The sequence below is a fragment of the Watersipora subatra genome, chromosome 2, assembly GCF_963576615.1.
Source record: "Watersipora subatra chromosome 2, tzWatSuba1.1, whole genome shotgun sequence".
Taxonomy (NCBI): Eukaryota; Metazoa; Bryozoa; class Gymnolaemata; order Cheilostomatida; family Watersiporidae; genus Watersipora; species Watersipora subatra.
Window position 1 is genome coordinate 13,104,553 of NC_088709.1, and position 24,705 is coordinate 13,129,257.

The 24,705-nt window shown below is 33.9% G+C and overlaps 2 protein-coding genes across 4 annotated transcripts in view; one reads left to right on the forward strand and one right to left on the reverse strand.

The window, feature by feature from the left end:
• LOC137387348 (uncharacterized) overlaps positions 1-3,962 on the forward strand; it is a 30,782-nt gene extending 26,820 nt beyond the window's left edge. For all 3 annotated transcript variants that reach the window (XM_068073740.1, XM_068073741.1, XM_068073742.1), the window contains one exon: positions 1,889-3,962. In XM_068073740.1, the coding sequence (XP_067929841.1) occupies positions 1,928-3,691 (1,764 nt within the window). In that variant the 5' untranslated portion in view covers positions 1,889-1,927 and the 3' untranslated portion in view covers positions 3,692-3,962. The remainder of the gene's footprint in view (positions 1-1,888) is intronic.
• A 2,432-nt stretch (positions 3,963-6,394) lies between these two features.
• LOC137387390 (putative amine oxidase [copper-containing]) overlaps positions 6,395-24,705 on the reverse strand; it is a 43,442-nt gene continuing 25,131 nt past the window's right edge. The window contains exons 9-15 of the mRNA XM_068073801.1: positions 19,831-19,963; positions 16,692-16,845; positions 15,193-15,360; positions 11,940-12,129; positions 10,468-10,614; positions 8,322-8,462; positions 6,395-6,761 (exon numbers count right to left, since the gene is read on the reverse strand). Of these exons, the coding sequence (XP_067929902.1) occupies positions 6,658-6,761; positions 8,322-8,462; positions 10,468-10,614; positions 11,940-12,129; positions 15,193-15,360; positions 16,692-16,845; positions 19,831-19,963 (1,037 nt within the window). The 3' untranslated portion in view covers positions 6,395-6,657. The remainder of the gene's footprint in view (positions 6,762-8,321; positions 8,463-10,467; positions 10,615-11,939; positions 12,130-15,192; positions 15,361-16,691; positions 16,846-19,830; positions 19,964-24,705) is intronic.

The window sequence follows — 24,705 nt, forward strand, 5'->3', positions numbered from 1 at the left end:
AATAGTTTTTGCTGCAATATGCTAGCATTTCAACAAGCATTTGACCACAAGTAATTGTTATTGTTAACTGTGAGGCTGTGTTTCTCTCTAGCATTGCGGAGTTCTCGTTCCTTACATATTTTTCCTGCAGGTTATAGGTTGTTTTTTTATTGTTCAGATCCATTATAAATGTGGTAATATGTTTAGTCGGGTTCTATTTCAGAAATATTTATGGTGAATAAATCTGTTATAACATATTTCAAGTTCCTTATTTTAATGTCTATCGTGATCAACCAATAGCTCATTTTATTGGTATATATGATTATTATATATTATTATTATATTGGTATATATATTAGTATACTCATATATACTTTGAATATTATGATCACCCTTGGAAGCTATTTGTAAAGTTATCAACAACCCCAAGGCGCAACTAAATTGCTCTGGTACTTAAAACAAGGGTTAGGTATCTGATATACGTGTATGTATGTATGAACTAGAAATATGACACTTGCATAATATTGTGATCACTCATAAGTTAGATCAGTTAAATCACTGAGATAAGTTAATAACGCTGCTTTAGTTGTAGAGGTAGTTGTGGAAATATCCTGAAGCTGTATGAATGTTATGCGGTGAGAATATGCAACCATGGTGCTGCAACCTTTTATTTCATCACAAAAACTTACACTATTAAAAGTATAGTTTTAATCTTATTAGAATTTGGTGGCTGCCATTTTCCATATACTGAAGGAAACGGGTAGGTTTACATTTTAGAGGCATAGGAAGGCGAATTTGTTCAGTTTCCAAATAGCATTATAATTTCATTTATTAATAACATTCAACAAATTAGTTATATTATAGTGTTAGTTATATTATAGTGTTAGTTATGTTATATTGTTAGCTATATTAGTGTTAGTTATACTATCGTGTTAGTTATATTATAGTGTTAGTTATATTATAGTGTTAATTATATTATAGTGTTAGTTATATTATAGTGTTAGTTATATTATAGTGTTAGTTATATTATAGTGTGTTATATTATAGTGCTAGTTATATTATAGTGCTAGTTATATTATAGTGCTAGTTATATTATAGTGCTAGTTATATTATAGTGCTAGTTGTATTATCTCTGTTACGGTGATTGTAATGGATAATAAAGTGATGTATGCGGACATGTATGCTCAAGAGCAATGATTTACCAATCATGTTTTATATCACAAGTAAAATCTCATAAGTATTCAAAATTTAGGTGTTTTTATGTCTTAACATTTCCCAGTAGTCGGATAGTCTTACAAAAGCAACATTTTTTATTATAACTAGATTCATAATATCTTGTCAGTTGATATAGTTTGACAAATATATTTTTGTATCAAGTGATGTATATATATGTATAACTAGCTGTGCCACCCGGCGTTGCCCGTGTAATTGAAGAGTCTTTGGACAGAAAATTGATTTGTATTTAACATATAACAACATTTGCCATTCTAACTTTCAAACTACATATCATGAGAGAAGTGTGTCGTGTAGTTGAAATAAATTAAGAGAAAAATAAAAACAACTGTCAAGGTTTTAAAACTTTGTCAAACAACTGTACCCTTCAAGCTAGTAGCCTGGCATATTACCAATGGAAAATTCCACTAAGCTAGTTAATAAGGTTATGCTTCCAATGACGGTAAGCCATGACTTTAAGTCTGCATTGTTGTCCAGCTCAGCTGTTCTAATAATAGCTATAGCCGAAAAACCTACACACATACGACATATTTTGAGAAATATATATATAGATGAAGATGATTGTTAGCATCTAGCTGAATAAAGTTCCTATGATGGCAATTTCCCAGGTAAAAGTTCTTGTGTAATTTTTCCTGGCTTTATATTTGAATTTTTGTACTGTCTATATAAATTTTAGACATCTCTGGTCAAGTGGTGCTCAGAGACAGCACTAACGATGGGTGACGATCTCATAATGAGCAGAATCCGACACGCAGTAGATACAATTGCTGCGAGGTATGCAGAAAGAGCAAATGATACTATTACAGGAAACAGTAGCAACAACTTGGTTACGGGCAGTAGCAAAGAGAAGACGACCAACAAATTCAATGAGAATGTAGCTGCTGGGAATTGGAAGGGAAAGGGGAACCGCAAGTTTCATCGATATAACTTTCGCAGTGCAAAGGTTATAAAAGCATATCATACAAAAGATGAGAAAAGAGATCAAGGTGTCTGCACTCTTAAGGTTGTAAAACAAGATGGTGCTAATGCTAGCTCTGCAGAGCCAGACAAAATATGTCAAGCCAGTGTCAGTAGGCCTACTACCGCTACTATTGAGCAAGGTCGACCAAGTGCGAACCCCATAGAGTATGAAAAAATAGGCAAAACAAGTGTTGACGCAACACAGGCTATTAAACAAGGTCAAGGGAATGCTAACACGGTAGAAGCTAAAGAAATAGAAATATGTCAAGTGAGTGTTTGTACTACCGATGCAAAGGAGCAGGATCAAGCGAATGGGAATGCTGCAATGTCCATGATAATAGGTCAAACACTTGTTGGCTCTGACAAGGCGAATGAACAAGATCAAGCAAATAATAGCGCTGCAAAGGCTGTGAGAATAGATCAACTGGATGTTACTGCTACCAAAGCTAACTATCAGAGTCAAGAGAACATTAGTAACGCAAGGGCTACAAAAAAAGGTCAAATGTGCGTTAGCACTACCAAGGCGAAAGATCAAAGTCATGCAAATGTTAACACAGCAAAGACAAAGAAAAAGAGTCAAGCTAGTGGTAATGCTACCAACTTAAAAGGTCAAGGAAGTGTTAGCACTAAGAAAAAAAAATCTTCCAAGGCTACAAAGCAAAGTCAAAATTTTTGTGGCAAACCTGATCACTTAAACTGTAAAGTATGTCGTAAGTGGAAAAATCATGTGGTTTCCGGAGATTTTAACAATCAGTCCAAAAAGCGAAAGAACGATTATATCGATTATTGCTCCGATGGAGATTGTAGCGTTTGTAGAGTCCTAAGCCAAAGTGTGAACAAGTTTTCCACCACCGTGAAGCGTCATAAGACTAGATTGAGTGTCTCAAATCAAAAAACTCAAATAGACCAGCCATCAATTGTTCCTAAGAACACAAATTCAAGTAATGACCAAACCATTGACGCGATGAACAGTTTGATATCTCAAGTCCATAACCTCGTTAATGGTCTCAAGTCCAATGATACACTATCAAGTGAGCGCATTGAGATGTGCCGCAAGTCTTTCACGGAACGCAGAAAACAAGTTGAGGCTAACTACAGGAACGAAATGACTGCAATCCTAGAAGGGGAAAGACAATTTGAGGAGGAGTTGGCTAATGAACGGGATTGTAAGCTAGCTGTAACACATCTTCAAGAAATCCAAAAGAGAATGGCTAAAAGAGTGCGGAGAACAGCTGCGGTGTCGCCCGATTCCTATCGTGCTTTTCCTGCACAAGTTGAAGAACCGCTTCGGTTCGATCAGCCACAAGCAACATTACATTACCGTACAACTACCGCTAAATATGAAAACACCTCTGACATGGCATTTTCTCTGGCTGATGAGCTTATTTCATGCCGTTCTGAACCACAATATTTTGTCGATTATGGTAGCAACGTTGTTGGACTGACAACATCCGAAACAACTGTGAAAGATGTGGTTAAATCTACATATGGTGTGAAAGGTTTTTCAAATAATCCATAATGTTGCATTGGTAATACGTCTACAGCTTATACTCCTGGAAGACGTTCCAAGTATATCTGACAATAACATTGGCTGTACCAAGTAGCTGCATTCATTGATCGATGTGGCTATTTTTGTAAGATAGTGTTTCTCAAATAATTGTTTTGAAAATGGTCTGCATTAAATACATTTCTTAACATGTAACATTGGACAATTAGCCGAGTGCTATGTGATCATCATTTTGTAGTTGTATGTTCTCGTTTGTCTTTAAAATATATGTTCACAGTCCTGATTTACTATGCTGTAATACCGCATGATGCTCAGGTTCCTTATCGTAAGGGTTTGCTAAAGTATGGTGCATTGCCTGCAGGCCTTAATATGAAACTTGATAGAAAATATTTAAATTCATATATATAGGGGTCAAAATGAGTAGGAGCCTATATGATTGCCATCTAACTGATATGCAATTAAGTAATAATCTGCTACAAAGCTAATCTAAAGTTGAGTCTTTAGGTTGTGTACAACTTTCTAGACTATTGGTTTCATTATGATCCTGTGAGCAACCTTTTGTAGTATTTTACATTGTTTTTCTGGCTGTGAGCTCTTTTGGTGAATGGTGTAAATGGTACAAAGACTGGTGCGCCATTTGCGACTTGCCAGTGGAAAAGTTATATACTTTATTTTCCTTCTGAAGTGCCTATTCATTCATTTCTTTTACTTCTTTTCTAGATATTCTCATCAATTTGAATCAACTTAAATTTCTACCTATCTTACTCACTATTATTTTGAAATATACTTACATCTGTACATAAACACAGGACATAGACACAGGAGTTAATACGTGGGTTATTATGATGAATTCAATGGCGCTTATGGACAGATGTAAGTATATTTCAGAGTAATAGTGAGTAATGATAAAAATTTAAGTTGATTAGGATTGATTGATGAGAATGTGTAGAAAAGAATTAGAAAGAAATGAATCAATAGGCACTTCAAAAGGAAAATAAAGTATATAACTTGTCCACTGGCAAACCGGTCTTTGATATAAATGCCTTTGCCATGACCAAAAGCTTTACTTGCTAGATGAGCAAATTTTGTGTCTTATACTGCTGATATGCTTGTCGTTGGTTTCATCCAGTTCCTAATTTTTCATTCCCGTGTGTGGGTACATCACCTACTAAGATTAATTATGAAATTGCTTATTTGCGTAGAGTCCCCATTCATAAAACTCACCATTCCAGTCCTTCAGCATATCCTTAGCAACATGTACTGGTATAGATGCAACTCATGAATTTGAATGTCCACCGTCAGTCTCTATTGTGTCTTCATGTCTTCCTCAGCCAAATGCATACAGGTTTTCTTGAATCTATTGTTGAATGATAGGCTAGTCGGGATAAGTAGTACATCTACATTATTCATGCCAAACTTACTCTCGGTAACAAGTTTGACGCACTCAAGTATATCGTCTGCTAGATGCTGTTTTGATGCAATTTCAGATGAGGAATGATTTCAATGCATGCAGAAGATGCATAATAATTGCCAGTTTTTTTGGTGTAGAACTGTCAATATAATTGTATGAGACAGCATTTGTGGAAATTTTACCGAGTCACTTTAACCTGGTGTAACATACAAGAAAGTTATGTTACGTACCCAAACATGTGTGCAGCAAGAGAACTGCTTGTTGCTGCTGCAATACTGAGTGACTTAGAGTTAGACTTAGATTAATAATCAATGACCTGCATTATCAACCAGTCACTAACTTCACTAGTTAATCAAACAGTTCATTTCAGCCAGACATAAACATCAGTGAGAATCTGCACATTGAGAATGTGTGGAAACAATGATTTGTGTCAGTTTGTATATTAGTTTAATAAACTTGCTCCCATAAGTTCACCCTCAGCCATATCTGTTGCCTTCTAGTCATTGGCAATTAATGCTTGTATTTACATTTCTTGTCTATTCATAAAGCTTATTCTTGCTTACTCTACATTGATGATTAACTGATCTATGATTATCGTATCTAGATCTAAGCACTACAGCCTGGCATATCTCTCTTAATTGCAAAGTGCATCATGCGCAGGACGACCTCGAATTTATTCGTAATGTAATACGCTCAGATTTGAGGTAATTGCTCAGCATTTTGAAATCCTTAGGTTTTTACCGCATTTTTGTAAGTCACACTCAAATGGTTATAAGTTATTTTTAATTTAGCTTAGAGGTAATTGCTAAATATGTAAATGGGAAATATGCTAATTAGCATTTTTTTACAAGTGAGAACAATTCATCACCAAATTTTTCTCACTTATAAAAAAATAACAAAAATGACTAACAACATTAGACTAACAACATCTAGACCAGGTGTAACAAAATATCTCAAATCTAGACAAAGATTATTATGCCTAGGTCCGACGTTTCATGAAAAGATATACTGCTATTGCTCACCTCTGCAGCCATATAGATGGAGCTATCATGTCTATGTCTAGAGTATACACCGACTTATTACCAATATTCTGACTAACAATGGGCGCTACTTTTCGACTGGCCTTATTTGTATGGATGATAATTCTGGCTCTTCGTGCAACGACTATCCCCACATTTGACGTTATAATATTATAATCATACGTCGCTGACCCAAGTCATTGTTCTTGACCACTAGATAAGTTCTGAAACACTATCTAAAAGCATAAAAACTTTAATGGTACAATATGGTGTTGAATAGAGGTATTTATAGTGAAGATACTAAATATATTGCAACTGAAAATGCACATTATTCAGCAATATAATAGTGCAATGGTTGTACAAAAAAAACAAGGTAAAAGCGCTTAAAATGAAAGGGCGACAATTTCTGCCCAAAGTGTCCAAGCACAGATCATATAAGAAACTACATAATGATAGAAAGCAAATCAAGCAAGTACTGAAGATCTGCTGGAGTGGTCACTTGTATATCCAATGGTTGTAATCTAACATACTTATGACATAACAGCCTGTTACTCATCAAAATTGCTCTTTAAAAAAGCATCCCTACTAGCCATGCTGATGTCCTCTTTGTAGTAGTTGTGTGGTATCAGATCAAGAGACATCTTTTTCCCAGCTAAAAATAGTCATAATTTGTGTCATTTCATTTATAGCCGTGGTGTTTATTTCCATACTCCTGTTATGCAAAAGTTGAAATGTTATTGTGTAATGTGAAGCACAACATCACTTGTGTATTATAAATATTGACCATGGGATACTGGAACAGTAAAACCTTCACAGAGCAAGTTTATGCATAGGATAATCTCTTTTGTAAAACTGCAGGTATTCTCATTTGCTAGATTCTACACTTGAACTTATGCTAATACCAACGGAATGCCCGGTGTTGCACGGTTGATAAAAATCAGCTTAAAAACAGTGACAGGTAATGTAGTTGCTTGCCACTGGCCATTAGCCTGGCACATTGCCAATGGCTAATTTGAGTAAGCTAGCAATTTAAACTTACTAAAAAGAGCAGTGAGGGCAAGCATAAACAAATGTTGTGCAGTAACGCAGTGTGGTATGCATATTTTCACCCACATAGCAGCATATATCGCCCAATGAATCCATCAATCTCTCATAGCTTTATTGGTAAGATATTTGCCTGGTGAGTGGGAGGTATTAAGATCAAATCCAGCATGAAGCGGATATTTCATTCCTAAATTTTAATAACTATAGCTAGACAAACTGATATCCTATAACCTATCGTAAAAATTCGTTCAATTTTTCAACCTTAGCTCGAAGGATTACATATCATTGTCTAATAAACATGACGAGCCTGTTGGTCACCTGTGATAATCGAAAAGTGCTGCAAAAATTATTTGCGAAGTATTGGGTCACATGATCAGATTACGACTTGATGATTGAATAATGCCGAAACAAAACTGTAAAATAGCGAGCATCTATATTTGATACGAGTCTTCGGTAAAACCCGAAGTGTTTGTCATAAACTTGTGCTACGAGAAGTTTTATATTGAGCCTTTTATTGGCCTTTCAATTCACGTGAGAACATCACGTGACAAAACAATAACCAAATGTAATGACTACATCAGAAAAATAAACTGATTCCGATCTACAGCGGTTTCGTGATGGCTGCGATCAACTGTTCGTTTTTGAGCTTTTAAGAGCTTGTAATCACATTTCCACATGTTTTGCACCTACAACACAACAAAGTAAGACATGGTGAATCTTTTAATACCAAATAACTGTAATGTGAATTCTGTTGCAAGTCAACCTTCAAATATTTTATCTTTACTGCCCTATATTTTAATGAGATTATAATAAAATAATATAATCTCTAAAAATAGATAGTTCTATATAAAGTACCATTCATACTAAAATTATTGTCATCCATCTTCAAAAATAAAAAATCATTATATTGATGGACACACTATTTAATGATAAAATTTTCAATCGATTAATGGAAACATATTGGTTATCAAGCAACCCTTTTCCTTTCTGCCTGGCGGAACCAGCAGTCATATTTGTGATCAAGTGAATTTTATTTTATAGAGGCAATAAATTTTCTGATTAATTCTGTAGACAACACCTTTTCACAGCTAGATGTTAGTTTATTATTAGCGAATCATGAAATAGAAAGATGAATGTATTTTAATAGGTCACGCATGTAGTTCCTTACCTGTAGTTGTGACAGGAATATCCTCAGCTGTCGGCACGTGGTTGACCCCTAGTGTGACCCAACACACAAGATCCTCATCCACTATGGATTCATTGTCTTCTTGGAAATATTTGAGGGATATTAGAGGATCATATGGATCAGCTGAAAATACAGATGCCTTTTGAAGCCAGTGAAATACAGGACAATATCAACAAAATTGTAAATTCACAGCCAGGAAGATTTTAATAACAAGCTTTTTGCACTGTTGTTATAACATGGATTATTTTAATTACTATGGAGAATATCTACAGGTTTGGTAAGATAGTAAAGGAGAAGGATGCTCAACATTTTTCCAAATTTTTTAAAGAATGTCTAAGACTAATGCCAAGAGATGTGGCAGCACGGTAATCAAGCCCAGATCCAGATGTTTTAAACAACTCATCATGTCTACCACAATCTGCCATTGTCGTGGGTGTCAAGAATTAGCGGATGTCAAGTTGCAACAGGTGTCAAGATTTAACGGATGTCAAGTTGCAACAGGTGTCAAGATGCAGCATGTGTGATGTCGCAATAGTGTTAATATGCTCTTCTGTTAATATCATAAGTTATTGAAGAGAAAAAATTGTGTGAAATTTGGTAAGGATACAGTTAAACGATTATCTTAACATACATGAACATAGTGCTCTCGGGTTATATCGTAGGATATATATATCGTAGTATATACATCATAGCATATATATTTTGTTGTATATACATTTTAGCATATATATATCATAACACATATATATTTTGTTGCATATACAGTGCGACCTCTGGTTACAATGTCCCTGTTATACAATTTTTTCGCCTTACAAAGTGGAACTTGATGGTTATTCGTCATCGCCATATAAATCCTATTCCGTCATAAGAATTCAACAAAAGCTTCGCTCGAACTTCAAATTTGGCAGTCGGTGTGCTCATTACGTCGAAATAATAAAGACGTCGATATGAAGTTCGCCGAAAACCATCTCACTACGCCTGAAAAAAATATGATAACCAATTTCTCTCAGTTCAGCATTCCTCATGTGAAACATAGTAATATTTTCCCGTTAAAACCAGTAGCAAAGTTGGAGTTACAATCACTTCGGAGGTTCAGGGAACAGACAACTTTCCTTAGCCTGCTAACAAAAAACCATTTCACTACTTACTAAATTTATTTTCAAGTATACGTACAGTAACATAATTAGCATTAATACATTTTTGCCGTCTCTCTGCTCCACCCACTACATGTACCAGCTCAAGTCATGTCACTCTAACGGTACAATATATAAAATTTCATTTTTTCCTTTTGATGGCCATTAAATGGTGAAGTATGTGAGAAAAGCATGGCTCGAGCTTTTTTGTCGAATTAGGTTGAAACAGTTTTAATGGGGTCGGCTAGAGGTTACGATGCAGATGAAGCAGAAAACCAATAGGAGATAAATTTTAGATTGTGACAAAATTACAGGTTAGTTTAGTAAAATGCATAATAAAACTTGGCTTCAAGTGTGTGTTCAGTATGTTGAATTCATTGAAGGTAAATTCAAAGTTTATTTTATGAGTCCTTCTCCAAGGCAAGAACTTTCTACCATATGTACTGCTGCTACTGCACATACACAGTGTAATGTTACATTTTATTACAGATCAAAACCACTAAATAGACTAAATACAACAAAGTTACTGTTGGTAATTATAGTTACTAAGGTTAACGTACTATTTTATTACTAATTTTTAATATGTAGAGCACTAATATAAAAGTTTGATGATTTTTACCCTGGGATGTTTCCATTGAATAATTACTATGGGTTTCTATACCCCTACATCTGAATCTTTCACCATACGATGCCAACCCTGGAACAGCTCAAAATAGTATGCTGAAGGTGCACTGTAAATGGATTGAATGGATTAATGGATTAAACCAAATGTCTTACATAAAATTCAGATTTGTAGTTTTGGTTTTTTAGCAAGTTTCAAGTTCTTTTTTAAAGCTACGCATAATTTTCAAGTGCTTGTGGGCTATCAAATAAATTATAGTTTATTCTTATAAGATTGTTTTCTATGACATGAAGGAAATCTCGGTATAAATAAATGTCGTATTCCCAGGTGTGACTGTATTGGAAAGGTGATTTGGTGTGTACTGTGCACCCACCTTGCGCAGTGTATGTAACAGTGGTCAGCTCATCTTCCTTGTACTTTGTGACTGCTATCTGATGGTGTATCCAGCTGGCGAGGTTGGACAAGGGGTCAGAGGCTGGTACGATGGGGTACACAAAACTGGAAGACTGGATACGGTAACCTGCACAGATATACAAACCATACTGAATATTTATCAAAGATATATCACAACATTATCAACAGCTTTATCACAATCTGAGATATATATATTGCATATACAGCATTATGGATACAGTTAGCAGAAACAGTAAGGGCACAAGTGACAAGTCTGTACTACGAGTATACATTCTACATGGCCTAATGATGCTGATAAGCCCAGAATGTTGTTGACTCTTTCAGCATTTCCTGATAAAATATCACCAACTAGCAACCATTTATTTTTGGAGCCGCCAGGTTGGCTTTAGGAGTTTTTGCAAAACTTCTACTTTTGTTATCAAGCGTACAGTCTTATAACTTTGACTGTGACTCGAATCATTGTCCTTTAAACAATTGCGTCAGTTCCACAGCTGGTCAAACCTGTGAAACCGAATTGTTGTTTTTTTCCAGGAAACTGAAAAATGTCTTAAATCTATGTATACACTTACAGTAAAACTTTTATATGAATACCATCTTTATTTAAAACCTCTAATAAAACGCCACTATAAGAAAAGGGTCGAAACATACAGCATCACTCTTTAATTGAACGCCACCTCTCTTTGACAATCTTTGATCTTTATGAACCCATAATAGAACGTGATCAGTAGAAAAGTGTCCACAAAGTAGTACTAGAAATAATATTAGTATTAGACAAGAAATAATGTTTTTCGTTGTTGCTATAGTGGTTGCCATGGTTTTAGTGATGGTGTACTTGAGCAAGTGGATCGTCACAATCATCAGAACTACACTCTGATTCAAAGTCACCAAGGTCTAAATCATATTTATTGTATTCAGATTTGTTCATAATGTAGTTTACAATCTGACCTGAAGATTTTAAAGCGTTTTGATGAATGATAAGAATACTGTTCAGAAAGACCATTCGACGTAATGGTGTTTGTTGTGGAGTATTGAAAACCAATTTGTAACACCAAAGCTTTACAGTTTTTCTTTAAAACTTTGAAATAATTAATAACTACATCTAGCTAATATGTTTTTAGTCATAGTAGTTTCTTGTTTAACGTGATCTTGATACTTCAATGTGTATGAAAAACAATTTTTTTAAAATGCCGAGGCCGACGGTATTAATTGTCAGCGTTTGTTTATCAAACACTTTGACAACGTATAGTAGACATTAGTTAAAATAACAGCAACTATTGAACTCTCTCAGACCGGATTTTTCAAACTTTAAAAAGTTTTAAAAATACTATTGTTCTATTAAGTATCATAGCGTTTAGCAGGTTTTGCAAAAACTATTCACAAAACAACAATGTTTTCTGTACAAAATCACATTAGAGCAGAATATTGCCTTGCCTATTGGTTGGTTATTTCTGGAATTCAGCTCATTTTCATTATAAACAACATATTCCTTGGGCTTTGTGAAGTCGTAGTTTATGATAGCTTCTTGCTCAGTAGACTTCATAGATTGCTTGAGCACAGCATAAGATAGAATAACAGAAGAATTTAGTGGGTGGGGACGACTCTCCGCTTCCATATCTACAGTCTGCAAATAGGCACAAAGTGGCCAATGTAAATGTTTGATTACATTATAGTCAAAACACATAGATGAACACTTCTCTAAGGAGGCAACAGTTTTCAGTTTTCACTAACTTCAATTAGAATATGTGAAAAATAACAGAATGTCAATGAGTCACTACACTTGATGTTGAAGCAAACCGAGATCAAAGCAATGAACATAAGTTTGCTGTAATGAATTTGAATATTTATAAACTGAATTTTGTAACCAAAAGATTAACTACTGAATTATATTATAACTAAAGTGATAATCTCACCAACTGCCATTTTACATAATATATTATCACTAAAGCGATAATATATTATAATATTAACAATATTATATTATTAATATGATAATATTATCATATAAATAATATGATAAGATTATAGTACGATAATATTGTAATGTTATTATATCAATATGATTATATTAATATAATCATATTATAATATTATCATATTAATAATATTATAGTATGATACTATAACATCATCATATTAATTATATGATGATAATATTATAATACTATCACAATAATTCCATTATGAGACCGGAGCAATCATATAATAGTCTTACTGTTTACACGTTTTACTCTTCCGCAACCGTTATAGTACTCTCCTACTCATGTATGAACAGTAGAGTAAAACTTCACTTACTGAGTCAGATAGAGTTCTTACTCATGATGAGTTACTTACTGTTGACCTGAACAATGTGCTCCTCTACCAACACCTCTTATGTAATTCATAAAACTTGTCTACACTTGTTAACACATTATAGAGAACATGTGCTGGTTAAATCTGGTTTTTTCTTGTTTATTGCTACTGAAAAGTGATCTTTGTCACTAGTAATCTAGAATTCCTCAAATACTAACATAATAAGTTAGTGAACAATAATAATAATAATAAGTTAATGAACAATAATAATAATAAGTTAGTGAACAATAGTAATAATAAGTTAGTAAACAATAATAATAATAAGTGAACAATAATAGTAATAATAAGTTAGTGAACAATAATAATAATAAGTTAGTAAACAATAATAATAATAAGTTAGTGAACAATAATAGTAATAATAAGTTAGTGAACAATAATAATAAGTTAGTGAACAATAATAATAATAAGTTAGTAAACAATAATAATAATAAGTTAGTGAACAATAATAACAATAAGTTAGTGAACAATAATAATAATAAGTTAGTGAACAATAATAATAATAAGTTAGTGAACAATAATAATAATAAGGTAGTGAACAATAATAATAATAAATTAGTGAACAATAATAATAATAAGTTAGTGAACAATAATAATAATAAGTTAGTGAACAATAATAATAATAAGTTAGTGAACAATAATAATAATAAATTAGTGAACAATAATAATAATAAGTTAGTAAACAATAATAATAATAAGTTAGTGAACAATAATAGTAATAATAAGTTAGTGAACAATAATAATAATAAGTTAGTGAACAATAATAATAATAAGTTAGTGAACAATAGTAATAATAAGGTAGTGAACAATAATAATAATAAGTTAGTGAGTAATAATAATAATAAGTTAGTGAACAATAGTAATAATATGGTAGTGAACAATAATAATAATAAATTAGTGAACAATAATAATAATAAGTTAGTAAACAATAATAATAATAAGTTAGTGAACAATAATAGTAATAATAAGTTAGTGAACAATAATAATAATAATAAGTTAGTGAACAATAATAATAATAAGTTAGTGAACAATAGTAATAATAAGGTAGTGAACAATAATAATAATAAGTTAGTGAGTAATAATAATAATAAGTTAGTGAACAATAATAATAATAAGTTAGTGAACAATAATAACAATAAGTTAGTGAACAATAATAATAATAAGGTAGTGAACAATAATAATAATAAGTTAGTGAACAATAATAATAAGTTAGTGAACAATAATAACAATAAGTTAGTGAACAATAATAATAATAAGTTAGTGAACAATAATAATAATAAGTTAGTGAACAATAATAATAATAAGGTAGTGAACAATAATAATAATAAATTAGTGAACAATAATAATAATAAGTTAGTGAACAATAATAATAATAAGGTAGTGAACAATAATAATAATAAGTTAGTGAACAATAATAATAATAAGTTAGTGAACAATAATAATAATAAGTTAGTGAACAATAATAATAATAAGTTAGTGAACAATAATAACAATAAGTTAGTGAACAATAATAATAATAAGTTAGTGAACAATAATAATAATAAGTTAGTGAACAATAATAATAATAAGGTAGTGAACAATAATAATAATAAGGTAGTGAACAATAATAATAATAAGTTAGTGAACAATAATAATAATAAGTTAGTGAACAATAATAACAATAAGTTAGTGAACAATAATAACAATAAGGTAGTGAACAATAATAATAATAAATTAGTGAACAATAATAATAAGTTAGTGAACAATAATAATAATAAGTTAGTGAACAATAATAAGTTAGTGTACAATAATAATAATAAGGTAGTGAACAATAATAATAAGTTAGTGAACAATAATAATAATAAGTTAGTGAACAATAATAATAATAAGTTAGTGAATAATAATAATAATAAGGTAGTGAACAATAATAATAATAAGTTAGTGAACAATAATAATAATAAGTTAGTGAATAATAATAATAATAAGGTAGTGAACAATAATAATAATAATTTAGTGAACAATAATAATAATAAGTTAGTGAACAACAATAATAATAAGTTAGTGAACAATAATAACAATAAGGTAGTGAACAATAGTAATAATAAGGTAGTGAACAGTGCTCGCATTGTAGAAGACTCTACAAACTCTGTTTACTTAGGAAACAAAAAGGGTGACTTCATCTCCAGCCTTTTGCTGTCTTCAGTTTTCAGTAGCAACAAAATTCACAATACAACCGCATTTTTTGTTAAAAAAGAGTATCCATACACAAAAGGTATTTGTCTCCTCTTTATTGTTCCTATAGTGACATTCCAACTATCTAAAGATTCAACCAAGAAGCATATATGTAGGTCGTGATTACCATGAAGCGGTTGGAGCTAGCACCTCCAATGTCAAGATCGACCTTGACATCGAAAAGATGTGTGTGAAATATTCCTGTGTTCCCAACATCTGGTAGTAGATCATATCCATATTTGATGCCATCACCACCCGCTGGCAGGAAAGTCTGTATGTATCCAGTAGGAAGGATCTGAAAATATAAATTGAATAGTGAGAATATGAGAGTAAAATAGTTTTGTTTTCAGCTACACTAATTGTAACGCTTCAACAATATAATTTTAATTTAATAATAATATATTTTAATTTAATAATAATATATTTTAATTTAATAATAATATATTTTAATTTAATAATATATTTTAATTTAATAATAATATATTTTAATTTAACAACAAGCAAGTATAACAGGCCTAAATATCATTGCAAAAACTAAACATTAATAGTTACAAATATAATTATTACTATTACTATTAATATGATTACTCTAATTATTGCAGTGGATTATGTCTGCTAAAGAGACTGACCATAAAAGAGACCACAGGTGTTTTGGGGAGATTGTGAGACTTCAACCTACATTCTGGTTCCAGCCGACATCTTGTTAATGCCACTAACTATAGGCAGAGTACCTGATAGGCAGAGACTCATTTTGACTAATTATCTACTCGATGGAAGTTTATTTTTATAGAATTAGAAAATTCATCAATAATAATATATTTTGCTGGTAAAAGTTTGTGTGGATCAATTTTTAGTGACATCAACTTGTAATGTTTATTGCAAGAATGTGTAAAAACATAAGTAAAATAGTCTTAAAACAACAACTAAAGAGAATATCACTTAAAAATATTAATAATAATTGTATTGTATTAAATAATATTTTTGGCTTCAATAATACCCCCATCATATGTAAAAATTTTGAGAGAAATTTGTTCTTTTCGCTCCAAGAACATGCCTCACTGTGCAGAATAAGACAATAATATTATAGCATAATAATTAATAGCGTAACTGTTTAATCCCAAATGTTCTCAAAAGTTCTTTTAATTATTATTTATATTAATAAATCCCAAGCTTTCACTGCGTGTGTTTGTTTGTCTGTGTAAAAGCCAAGCGTTTCCACATATTTTTGGCTGATTCCATCCAAACTCCACACGCATATGATCCATGCTTTCCGACATGTAGTTAAATTATTTGGTTTGAAAACTCTTAAACTTTTCAAAGCCTTGTAAACACCTACCTGCGAGTTACCTACCTACCTGCGAGTTACCTACCTACCTGCGAGTTACCTACCTACCTGCGAGTTACCTACCTACCTGCGAGTTACCTACCTACCTGCGAGTTACCTACCTACCTGCGAGTTACCTACCTACCTGCGAGTTACCTACCTGCGAGTTACCTACCTACCTGCGAGTTACCTACCTACCTGCGAGTTACCTGATTAAAAACCAAAAAAACTTCAGGCATCGCCGGAATTATTGCTAGTTTACAGATGAATGGGCCAACTCAGACAGAATGAAATATACTTACGCTATAAGTTATAACTCCAGTTTGATGAATTTCCATGTCTATGACATAATCATAGTTGAAAACTGTCGCTATCTGCCGAAATACAAGCACTATGTCATTCATACTCATCGTAAATCTATAGTAAGAATAGTGTCTTCTCAGGGGAGCATGATTCCTAAAATACAAATAGTTGTATGTAGTATAGACTGAGTGCAACAACTCTATAGACAGCGACTTGAATCTGAAGTTTGAGGAGTAACAATGTGTGCCATAGGGATTGGCGAGTAAATTTGTGTTCTTAATATGTTAAAGGCATGTCAAGTGGCCCTCAAGCTGCATTTACCAAGCGATGTACCAAAAATTAACATAGTAACTTTCGTTACCAAGTCTTGCTTTTCAAACCTTTGTGCAAGAATGAACAAGCTGACATAAACTGGTACACAAAAAGGCAATACATGTCTCTTCGGGCCTGACATTGCATCCCTTAGGACCTTGCAGAAATTGATTACGCAGACCAATCACGGCTGTTAACTTCCTTGTACAGTTGTTACATCTACTTCTACTATATAAACGGCAATCGTTGTCTGTCTGTCTGTCTATCTATCTGTCTGTCCGCTTTATAGAGTACCGTACTTTTCGGACTATTAGCCGCTACTTTTATATAAGGGCGTGTCTATTCTGTGGTTTTTTTCACCGCTAGGGCGCATTAACGGGAATCTCCGGTTAGTACACGCCTCTATTATAATACGTAACCTGCTATTCATCGTAGGGATGGACGATAAATACTGATATGCTAATAGTATGAGTTGTCTTCTCGATATATTGAGTCACCGATAACTTCCAAATATGAGCAGTATAAATAAATTATATGGCGGTCTTTTTTTTCGATTCGATCGTACGAAGCAAACTTAATTAATATGAGTAAGTAGTAAAATTAAATTAGTAGTAAATATTAGTAGTGAATTAAATAAAATTTACTACTCTTTAAATAAATTAATGAGTAGTAAATTACATCTAATTAATATTTACTGCCAACGTGTACCGGGAAGGTCATGTGAACATTTGTTTCTTGCAACCACTAGAAAAACGCTGTTCTCTATCTACTATATAAACGGCAATCGTTGTCTGTCTGTTTGATTGAGTGTTCGCCTTATAGAACGGTCTTTCCTTTTATCGTCGTACGAATTTCGGTCGTACGAAGCGAGCTGAATTAATATGTGTAGTAACAGTAAATAAATTATAGAGCGGTCTTTCTTTTTCCATTCGGTCGAACGAAGCCAACCGAACTAATATGAATACTAAATATCGTAATTTCGTAATATGGACTATTAGCCGCTACTTTTCTCTGACGATTTGAGACAAGCGGCTTATATAAAGGTGTGGCGATTCTGTTGTTTTTCTTTCACCGCTCGGGCGCATTAACCGAAATCCCTGGTTAGCACGCTTTTTAAACAGCAAATTTTCTGCCGTGTTAAAAAGCGCCTTCCTGAGTTCTGCGGCCTATACAAAGGTGTCTATACAGCTATACAAATGTACTATCTATTAAATAAAATAAATTAACAAGTAGTTATTTACATGCAATTAATATTTACTGCCAACGTGTACCGAGAAGGTCACGTAAACGTTTGTTTCTTGGAGCCACTGAAAAAACGCATTTCTCACCTACTAAATTTCCACATCAAAAAGGTAAGTGTTTCTTATACGATGTTGTATTGTATATGAATTGCCACATCTCCACTACTTAATAACGTTGGATTTGCCGCTGTTCGTGATAGTGGGTCATGTTCATTTCCTTCAGCAGCCGAGTTACTAATTTTTTTCCAGCTACGAGTAGGCCTACTGTAACTTACTATTACAGAACTTTCACGAGTACTCCGAGGGCTGCGATACGCTATTGTGAAAAGAAAGAGAGCAGCTGCTATCGACTTACTGTCACCCTGCATCAGCCATGACCAGCTATACGTCGCCTGCTCAAAAGTAGGCACACGCCGAAAACTGTTTCTTCATACGCCCGACAGAAAAACCAAAAATGTTGACTATCCGCGAGTGTTGCGTTGAACTAAGGGAGAGAGAGAGAGAGGGAGCGGGGGGAGAAAGGGAGAGAGAGGAGAGAGAGAGGGAGAGAAGGGGAGAGAGAGGGAGAGAGCGAGGAGGAGAGGGGGAAGAGAGGAAGAGAGAGAGAAAGAAAGTGAGAGAGAGGGAGAGGGGGGGGGGAGAGGGAGAGAGGGGGAGAGGGAGAGAGAGAAGGGGAGAGAGAGGGAGAGCGAGGAAGAGAGGGGGGAGAGAAAGAGGGAGAGAGAGGGGAAAGACGGAGAGAGGGGGAAGAGGGAGGGAGAGGGGGAAGAGGGAGGGAGAGAGAGGGGAGAGAGAGAGAGAGGGGAGAGACGGAGAGAGGGGAAAGAGGGAGAGGAGAAAGGGAGATTTTACTGCATATTTGGAGTTGTTTTACAGTATGAAAGCCAACTCTCAATAAACCTTATGCTGCCCGTGAATCTGTTACTGCAGGCGGGTAATGCAGCTAGTCTCTCATATATATTCCTAGCACAAAACTTATCTTTCATTACAGTCAACACCCTTTGAATATAGGTATCAGAGTGTTTGGTACAGTCATTCCTTTGAGTAGCGCAGCTGTTACTGGAATCATAGCCTTTGCTATTGCAACAAGCTCCTTGCTCAATACAGCCAGAGAGCGCGTCATGACAAACGCTGTCATCGCACTACAATGGGTCAGGTAAACTACTTGCTTCTTTACCTCCACCGTTTTTATTTCATTGGTCACCAATCTCACTACAGGTATGCCCTTTTCTTACAGTTGGTACCTTTATTATTTCACATTTCACTACAGGTATGCCCTTTTCTTACAGTTGGTACCTTTATTATTTCACATTTCACTCATCTCACTACAGTTACGCCTTCTTTTTACAGTTGGTACCTTTATGATTTTACATTTCACTCATCTCACTACAGTTATGCCATCTTCTTACAGTTGGTACCTTTATTATTTCACATTTCACTACAGTTATGCCATCTTCTTACAGTTGGTACCTTTATTATTTCACTCATCTCACTATAGTCATGTTCTTCTCTTACAGTTGGTACCTTCATTACTTCACATTTACCTTATCTTGCTACAGTTACGCCCCTTTCTTACAGCTGTTACCTGTATTCAAAGACGCAAGCAATGTTCTCCTGTTCAATCGCCTCCCCAAACCCATTGTTGAATACGGTAGCAGAAATGTACTCGGCAGACTCTGGGCAATCATAGCCTTTTGTAAGAGTAGTGGATGTAAGTCCTGAAGCAAAAGGAAGAGTTAAAATGATAAAAACTACAACACCAACATTCACAAAGCTGAATAATCTACAGAATTAAATAACTAACTCTGTAGCAAGTAGCCATGAGACTTTCGCTGAAAAATTGCTTAATTTACTTTAAGTTGAGGGCGTCTAAAAGTTTTTTACACCAATGGAGGTGGAACTTTATGTATTTCATGTATTGATCATGAATCTAATTAAAATAAAGGTTATTACGTAACTGTAATGACCTTTATTTTACACTTTTGCAGGTTACAATTCTTAAAAAACAGCCAACTACAACAAACTGTGTCATGCTGTAGCAACACGTAAGTATATACATGTAGGTATATATACCGTAAAACCTCTAATTGAACACCATGGCGGTCTATTTTTCAACCTCTTCGCCAAGGTGGCAGTCAATTGGAGGCGGCGTTCAAATAGAGACTGGCGGTATATTTTTCAAATAGCTCGTCAGAAATTTCGCAAAATAAATTTAGCCCTATTACGAGCGAAGCGAATGTCGCCTATATATTTGCCCTCTTTTTCGGGTGGACCGATATAAAACATTTTGAATGCAATAAATATGCTAACTTTCCTCTAACTTGTCAAAGATCTTTTAATAAATATGCATCAAGAAACTAAAAAATATCTCTACCAGTTGATACCTATTGCTTGCAATTGACCTGCAATGATATTATAGCCTGTCCTTTTTTGCAATTTGTTGGCATTTTCAATTTTTATTTCATTCTAAAGTTGAAGACATATTTTTATTTTATTTCTATATTTAGCAATTTTGCATAAAAGCTGATTGCACTCACTGATATGTTTGCTACAGTTTTCAGCCAAAACTAGCTTTCCGTGTGCAATAGAAGTGGAATTATGAGCGTGGATCCATTGTAAGCCATGTTAAGATAGCCCCAAAATGCTATTAAATAACATGCTATAAATCTGCATATTTATAAGTTATACAACAATAATCTATCAAATGATACAAATATATATATGAACAAGTGACATAAAAGAACCACACTTATATTACATGCAGAAATAAGAACTAACGTCTTTAAAACTAAAATATATTTCCATCGTTTGCTCGGATAGCTGCGTTCTGATTGTTGCTTTCGACGGAATGGACATCTTCTAGTTGTCCAATACATTCCAAATATCTTCTGGTTTCAATTCTTCTTTTGCACTGCTGAACCAGTCGATATTAGCATCCAAACAATTTATCGGCAGAACAAAACTTTCAAGCGCTGCATTTAGCACTGATGCAGTGCTAAAAGTTTGCTCATTAAACCTATAACCTTTGGTCCAAAATTTGCGAACCGGTTTTTATATGCATTTCCTTCGAAGTATTAGGACCGCGTTAAACAAGCATCTACTATTAGCCTGAGATAGTAGTTATTTCTATGGCGTTGCTATTCAAGTTCCATCTACCATCGTGAATATAAGCAGATTTTGTATATAGGTATGTAGGCTAATTCGAAGTGGAAAGACAGCGAAACAGAAAGTTAAACAGAGAGCTACTACTAGCCTGAGACAGTTATTGATTATTGCTACGGTGTTGCTTTTAAAGTTTTAACGAAAAAAAACGAAAAGCTTTGGAATTGGACAATGAGAGAATTAACTGTTATTGATATAAACGATTCATTATTAATATGATTTTGCGTACACTTTTCTACTGATCAGTTGATAATATGGACTCGGAAAGATCAAATAATGTCGAAGTGGCAGTTAAATGGAGTTGGCGGTCAAATGGAAGTGGTGTTCAATTGGGGAGTGGTGGTCTATTTTTCAACCCTTCTCTCAGGATGGCGATCAATTGGAGGTGGCATTCAAATAGAGGTGGCGTTCAATTAGAGGTTTTACGGTATATAACATATACCTGTAGGTATGGTATATATACAGGGCCGTATCCACCAAGAGGGGTGCCGAGCGCCCTCTCGGTGGGGGGTCCGAGGATTCTCCCCGGGAAATTTTTTAGTATAACTAGTCAAAATGGTGCAAATCTAGCACACTTGGCTCCTGATGGGCAAATGTTCTAACAGCAAATTTGACATTATAATCCATTATATAGACATATAGATTATAAAGACATTATATAATTTAGTATTCTAAATATAAAACTGTTTATTGATATTGTCTCTAACAACGCTTATTAAAAATATAATGTGAATGAGAGCTGCTAAAGGGGTTGGCCACAGCTAGCATGAGGTAGAATTATCACCGGGTACAATGCTGAATGGTGTAGGAGACGAGTAGTCTTTTATGAAATAATTTAATTCCACGACCAAACGAGCAGAGCGAAGTTTGAAAGCTTTTATGATAAATGCATGTGCACACAACTTACGAAAAGTATTCATCAACAACGTCGCAAACCCTTGTTTCAAAATCTCATCAACAAATTTAACCATCGTTTTGTAGAGTCGTTAAAGTATAATAACGATACAAAACACATATAAGCCTATTTAAATATGTTACCAAGTCTTTGTAAATTGTCGACAGTATCTTAAAACTTACCCATCTGATCGGATTATACACAAATAGACAGATTAATTTGGCCGAAAATCGTGACAAAACGCTTGAAAAGCTTGGTTTAATAAAAGTTAAGACCGGCCTACGATACACCAATAAAGCCGTGCGACAGATAGTAGAACTATTTAGCAGTGCGCATTTCACGAGAAAACCGTGCTCATTTTACCAGACTATGGCATTGTTTACTTGTAATCGAATTTATCCGAAGGTTTCTGTAATAAGCGTAGACCGTTTGAGGCGTAGACCGATTTACAGGTACGAAATTGTGGTACACAGTTTATCAGCCTGCTTTTTTTGTTCAATCACTGAAGGTTTCATTAAATTATTTAAAACGTTAGCCGAGATTCTTTACAACTTATGTACAAGCTAGGGCCAAACTACAATGCCCCTTTAAGACGAGAACAATTTTTTATTTTGCTGCAGTTTGCAGAAAACTTCCAGACGCGTGAACGCTCATACTTGCTTTCTGTTAAAGATCGCTATCAAAACCATTCTACATTCAACACAACCAACTTTCAAACTGTGTATAGTACACAGTAGCTTGCTATCTTACTTCTAATTTTGCATTTCAGAGTTATAATAAACATATTTTCTTATTGTTGTTGTTAAATTACATACATTACAGTAGGTTAGGCCTACAGCTTTAATTAATATTTATTTTATTGTTGTAAAACATAGATTTGAGATAGTAGTAGATTAGGTGTGATTTTTTGTGTGATTAGGTGTGATTTATTGTTGTAAAACATAGTTTTGAGATAGTAGTAGATTAGGTGTAATTTTTTTACAACCTTTTGTTTTGCATAATTGACTTTTTGAATTTAATTTCAAAACAACTTGACAACTACCATGAACATACAACTTCCCAGAACACCACATCGCGGCCGACGCAGTGGCCGTCCACGTGTCTCTCAATTATTACAGCGCAATAGGAGGATAAATAGGAGGATAAATAGGTCCTCACAGCAACCATCAACATCAAATGCTAATGTTCAACAACACGTTACTCAAATTAATAACAACAACTCATCTGATTCAGATAATTCTTTAGTAGATGTTGTAGGCGATGTAAATGACATTGACTTGGCAGCCCCTTTGTTTCCAAATGATGATCATGATTTTATGGACATCATTGACCATGAAAATATTGCACAAAACAATATTGCTCCTCCCAATGCTGTCCCCCCCCCCCTTCATCACATTCCTATTTTCAATCTTTAGATTGTCCTGATTTTCAAGAACTGCGTAACAACTTTCTAGGCAGGCTTGACAACAACATATCAGAGCTCACATGTACTGGATGTAATGAGAAACATTTCATTACATAAAATACTCAAATACAACTATGTCATACATGCCAACAAGTTAGACCTGACACTGTTAATAAATTCAGCGCAGCCAACAATATGGTCCATCTGTTGAATTTTTATAATTTTTATCTTCTCTTACACTTATAGAACAGTTACTCATTGCTCAGGTTAATACTACAATGTCAATATTTCGTCTTCTATTCGTCATTATCAGGTCGTGGGCTGTATGACAGGGTAATTTCTAGTTAAATAATATTGTAGAGTTAAAAACTAAAATTAATAGCGCACCATGTTAAAAATAATGCACTTATACTATAGTCTATAATACAGAGCAAGTAGTAGATTTAAGTTTGAGCTATGCATGTTACATGCATAGCTCAAACTCAAATTTATTTCTATGAACAAAATCTGTTGTACATAAGCATTCATTTACATATCTACTACTACAAAAAATACAACCATGTACAATTGTCTCTATATGAAAAGCTTGGAAGCATTCCTTTCGGTAGAGTCTAACGCTATAACATTGCCGTGCGAGCTACCACAACGATCGTTTTTCTCTGTATGTTCCAAGTATAATAAAAGTCTAAAAAGTTTACACCACTTCTATCATCTGAATTATTTTTATTCTGATCACACACAAAATCACTAACGATCGCAAGATCAAATAATATTTTATTTTACCGTTTTGAAAGTCGAGCCGATGTTGTCTGGTTTTTCCAACTTTTATTCTTTTCAAGGAGGCGCGACTTCTTTAGCTTTTAGCACAAAGCAATGCCTTTCAAATAATCGTTTCATATTGTAATTCATCGACTAATATCTTGTTGATGATATTTAAAACTTACTAGCATTCATATCCTTTGTTTAATGTTACGAGACAGCAGCTTTATAAACGTCTA